At 30.8% G+C, this 5692-nt stretch overlaps 1 protein-coding gene across 1 annotated transcript; it reads right to left on the bottom strand.

The window, feature by feature from the left end:
- Positions 1-1271: 1271 nt before the first annotated feature.
- Positions 1272-2271, bottom strand: LOC131622895 (gibberellin-regulated protein 13-like). The gene is made up of 4 exons (XM_058893910.1): positions 2114-2271; positions 1945-2022; positions 1809-1842; positions 1272-1727 (listed from the first exon to the last, which is right to left on the bottom strand). Exons 1-4 carry the CDS (start codon positions 2180-2182, stop codon positions 1546-1548), a joined length of 363 nt encoding a protein of 120 aa, XP_058749893.1. The 5' UTR covers positions 2183-2271; the 3' UTR covers positions 1272-1545.
- Between the last annotated feature and the right edge of the window lie 3421 nt (positions 2272-5692).

Here is a 5692-nt window from a genome sequence, read left to right as displayed (position 1 = left end):
TGGCTTCAAGTCTTCAAATTTGATAAGGATGAATAATGATTGGAGATTGATATTACAAAATGCAAAGGTATTATAGAATCTTTACTTTATTTAATTGTAAGTCGACCAAATATAACGTTTAGTATGTGTATGTGCACTCGATTTCAAGCTTTTCCGAAGAAATCTCATTGTAAACCTGCTAAACACATTTTAATATATCTTAACGAAACCTCAAACCATAGTCTTTGCAGGCTACCAAAATTTTCAAGATTATGTGAAAAATCTGATAATCTCTAGCGTGTTTGAAAAAGAGTGATAAATCTTTACTCGCATCGATTTTGTAAAAAAATGGTTAAAAAGCATTCTAAATTTTATTATTGACCCACTAAAAATGGTTAAAATGCATTCAATTAATTGGGAAAATCTCAAATTAATTTCTCAATTAATTGAGAAAATCTCAAGTTCCGTACATGCATCTACGGAACACTCTATTTTCAAACCCTATCAAACCTTTCCGTAGATGTATATACAGAACATTCTGATTTTCCTAATTAATTGGGAAAATCTCACGTTTCACTATGTTTTAAGGGATTCCGTAAATGCATCTAAAAACATTTTTTTTAAAATGGTGTTTCTGGAGATACATTTACGGAAGCACGGAGACAGTTTTATCAATTCGGTGGTACGCCAAATACCTATGAGGTGGGGTACCCCAAATACCTACGGGTGGGGTGAGAAATTTTAAATTTTAATGGTGAGAGGACCAATCTACCCTTTACGAAATTGATGTGTATGTTAACCCACCCTACATCTAAAGTTTCTATGCATTATCCAAGCCCCACGCCCCCACCACCTCCTCTCTCAACCAACATTTGTTGTATATACTATTCTATGTTTTATTAAATATTAAATTTGTTATTTATTTTAAGAGTCTCTTTTTAACATTTCCCTTATTAAAGAAAATCTATGTTTTTCGGTATTTTTCATGTAAATATTTTTTTATTTTTTAGGGTGAACACTCAGTATTTTGAATTCAGTTAGATATCGACACCTTCAAACAATTAAATATTATAACTTAATGCCATGTTATTTTTTAATTTAATTTTATTTTAAAATAATTTAAAATTTTAAAACATTTTGTAATAAAGGTATATCCAACTTAACTTTATGGGTATCAAAAAACTTCCCTTTTTTTTTTATTATTATTGAATCACTTAAAGGCTATTGTGATTTTGTTAGGGTGCATCATACATTAAAAGCTAAAAATTGTAAGGAAACAAAGAGAAACATAATAAAATTAAGTGTTTTTTAAATATCATGGATATATAATAATATATTATAGTGCATGTACATACATTGAGTGGTAGTAACTAGTAAGACATTTTTTATCAATAGTACTCAAGCTCCATGCTCTAGACTTTACAATATTTTTCCATAAATGCGATCGGGAGGAGGCTGAATCCACTTAATGTTGGAACTGACTCCGAACCAGAAGAAAAGAAAAGAAAAAAAAACAAAAAAGAGTTTACAATATTTATCATATAGACTTAGACAATATTACAACTTTTAAGGGCATTTGGGTCCTCCTCTTTTGGTCTTCCAATTGTTATAGCAAGGACAAACCTGCTTATTTCCATAAGTTCCAGGAGGCACACACAAACATTTAGCACAACACTTTTGACAGAAGAACAAACATGGTTTCTTGTATTGTGTGTTTGAGCATCTATCACTGCAACGTGGTCCACATTCTGAAAATTCATGCATTAAAACATTAACAACATGTTTCAATATTAACTTAATCATCAAAATTCTATTAGATCATTTGTTACCTTGTGGTTGAAGACTTCCTTCAGTGATTCCTTGCTGAAATTCATAAAAGCAAGCAAGAAATTAACATTAATTTTTTATTTTAATTTTGGAAAAAAAACTGAAAATTTTCAAGTTGAGTCCAAAATATGAACTAACATTGGGAAATTGAGTAGTGTTACTGTTTTTGCTAGGTTGTGGAGCTGGAACCTCAACAGTGGATACAATAATCTCTGCCTGAAAGCATGATGTCAAAAACAATAGTTACAACAACTACTAAAGCTTAGAAAAAATGAGGAAAAGAGTTATAAGACATTGTTTGGCTTACATGGTTTTGTAGAGGAAGAAGTAGCATTTGAACTAGGAAGAGTAAAACAATGCACATTTTTGTTGCCATTGCTCAAAAGAGAAGAAGATATCACAAGTGTGGTCTTCAAGTTATGAGATTTATGTCTTTTTATAGATGAAATGTAGGGCATTGTAATTTGTAGCTAAGTTGGATTTTATTTTAGATTGTAAAAAAAATCTAATTTTTGTCTTCCCCAAGAAAGAGACATAAAGTTATATACAAGACAATTGCATGTTACTAGTTTGTCCTTCCCTAACCGTTTACATCATTAGCGTAGTTTGGCCTTCCCCGAGAGAGTTGGTCAGTTGGTGAAATTTTAATATTTACGAGTGTGTTTCTCGATCAAGATTTTAATTTAGAATTTTGTAAGTGAACTTTGCATTGATTTTAATTAAACCTCTATTATCAGACGATAGAATTGATCTATTGGACTATAAATTCTAGAATCAGATATCGAGTTTTCCAAAAGAAATAATCTTAAGAATAAGAATTATTTTCATATGACCACAAAAAAATCTTCCTCTAAATATGATTGTATACTAAAGAATTTTTTTCAGTCCATTTCTTTAACTCTCTCGAGTCTCGATTCACTAAAATTAGGTATAATTGATCATGTGATTTTGATTCAACGACTATTGTTTGTAAGAGAATTAAGTTAAAGATTAAAGAATTAAAAGGATGATACTGAATATTTGATCAATCTTAAAACTATTCTTCATGTGATTGAGAATTGTTATAATGAAAATGACATGTGGCCACCTCACATGTGCATTCCCATGTGAATTCTTTGGAGTAACTAACTTAGAGAGTGACAAAAGAACATTGAAACACCATACACTAACCTATCATCCTAGCTCTTAATTGTCTTTTACACACACTATGCAGTATTGTATAGTATACATTCCCGTGAACTCGTTCATATATCTTTTATTTATTTTGCTCTTTAATCTCAAAAGTGTTTCAAATTTTCACACTTTTTATATGGAATACATATTAGTATTTGATATGATGCATAGAAAATGGGGGAGAGGAGTTAGCCGTCCATTTCAGCCAGTGAGAAAGAATGTGTTCAGTTAATTCAGTTGGATTTGATTGCTCCCGTGAAGAAAGTATTTGTTTGTATTCAGCACGGTTCCTAATGTTTTGACTTATGCCCAAATATGTCACAAGATTTCATTTCTTAATTAATGCTTTAAATAATGCAATCACAAATTTGGCACCTAACTTATTACATACAAGAACAACAAATTTTACACCTTGTTGTTTTAAGATCTGTGCACTGTGCTATATTTACACAAGATTTCTACACCTATCCAATTTACATAGTAAGAATACAATGGATTGCTTTACACAGATTTCAAAGTAGAAGAGAAAATTATTTAAAAAATGAAGAGTATTTATTTATGGTATAAAATACAATGTAAATGTAAGTTTGCGTGTCAAAGAAGCATTTCTCTTGTTTTACTCCATAATGGTAGAGAATTTCGCTCTGTATATTTATTCACTTTTGTGAGAGTAAAAAATAATTTTAATTTTTAACAATAAGTCACTTTAAGTGGTAGCTCTGAAGATTCATCTGATATAACAAGTTTGAATATTTAACATTCTATTTAACTTTGATTATTAGGTTATTAGAAAAAGTAAACTTAATTCTTTGATATGTTTAGAATTTTTTATTAGAAATAATTATGTTGCTGGAAATTATTCTAACTCCAAGTGACATGTTGCTTCTTAGTACGCCAAGATTTTGTTGCATCATTGTACTTGAACACATACTTTAAAGTGTCCCTGCTATCAATTAGGTTTCCACATTAGTTGGAATTTGATTTACATAACCATGGTTAATAATAACAAACCAAGCTTCATAGCGTCTTTTATGTATCTAAGATTCCTCTTTGCATTTGATAAATAAGGTTTCCTAAGTTTATTCATAAATCTACTAATGATGCTTTCTGCTTAGGAGATGTCGGGTATGCTATTGCATAATTATTTTAATGAACATATAATCTTCTTGAACATGGTTTCCTCTACATTCTATTGATCCCTACATTCACGAAGCTTTGCAATTGTTTCCGGTGGGTAAGCGATTATGTTATAATTAGTCATTTGAAACCTACCTATAGTAACTCCTTTATATAGTTTAATTTATTCATCAGTATGTCTTCCTTGACTTTCACAAATTCCGTGCCAAAAAAGTATGAAAGCTTACCTAAGTCAGTCACCTCAAAATTCAGCCTTCACTTTTCCTTCTAAGGTCTTAATCCCAGTTGAATTGTTGCTAGTGATGAGCAAGTCACGCATATACAAACTTATCATCATTATGCTCGAGTTGCTTGAACTTTGAACTTTGAACATAGACATCAATACTCAACTGTACATTTTTAAATCCAATATGGATTAAAGACTAGGCAATCCTTTTGTTCCATGTTCTAGGGGCTTGCTTTAACCCATATAAAGTTTTGTAAAACTTGTACACCATGTGTTCTTTTCCTTTCACTTCAAATTTAGGTGGTTCATTAAAAATACCATTTCTTCTAATGGTCCATTTAAAAAGGCAAACTTGACATCTAAGTGATCATAGAACCAATTCCTACTACTACCTAGTGTCGCAACTAGCCTTACTGTCTCAAGTCTTGCCACAATGAAATACAATTCACTATAATTAATTACATATCTCTACAAGAATCCTCTAGACACTAATCTTTCCTTATGTTTTGTGATAGTACTATATTCTTCTTTACCTTAAAATCCACTTTACAAAAATGGTTTTCTTCTTTTCAAATAAATCAACCAACTATAAAGTGTGATTACTTTATATTGATATGAGTGCATCAATAATAGCCCTCCTTCACACACCATTCTTCATTGCATCTTTGTAATTGATTAGATCAACATCAACTAATAATGAAAAGTGAATGATTTCTCCGTCATCAATCACTATGATATTAAGTAACACCTTGTTGATAAGTGTCAAGGTGTAGTTATTCTTGTATATAGTTTTACGGCACTTATCATCTCTTTTTTCTCAACTTGTGCGTGAATGCATACATTTTCGTTATATTTGTATATATTATGTATTCTTGGAGTTTTCAATTCATTTATGTACCATTTGATAGTTTTCTATTTATTTTGTAGGTATTAATGCGTATTTGGAGAATGAGCAATAAAGTGTCAAAGATACCGCTTCAAATACGCGATTTTGAGCAATTCATCAACAAAAAGGCTCAAAACAAATATGATAAAAATCATAAATATTTTATATATTTAGTCATTTTTAGATAGGAAATTGAATAAGCTTTCCAACGCTTCGAACCGAACGCAAATCAGAGTTACGGTTCTCAAGTTATGGCAAAAACACGAGTGCTGATTTTTTCATGACAGCATAAACCGCGCGAAGCGCACTTTGAAGACGCGAAGCATGGCCTGCAACTTTGGAATTCAATAAATAGGGGAAAGATCAGATTTTTTAGGTATGGGTAGGTATTTTTGAGTCCAACACCATCACAACCATTTTTTAGTAGAGATAGCTTGAAAACAACAATGGAGCTTTCATTTTGA

This window comes from Vicia villosa, unplaced genomic scaffold (genome assembly GCF_029867415.1).
Source record: "Vicia villosa cultivar HV-30 ecotype Madison, WI unplaced genomic scaffold, Vvil1.0 ctg.000045F_1_1_1, whole genome shotgun sequence".
NCBI lineage: Eukaryota > Viridiplantae > Streptophyta > Magnoliopsida > Fabales > Fabaceae > Vicia > Vicia villosa.
This window is presented reverse-complemented; position numbering and strand designations above follow the sequence as displayed.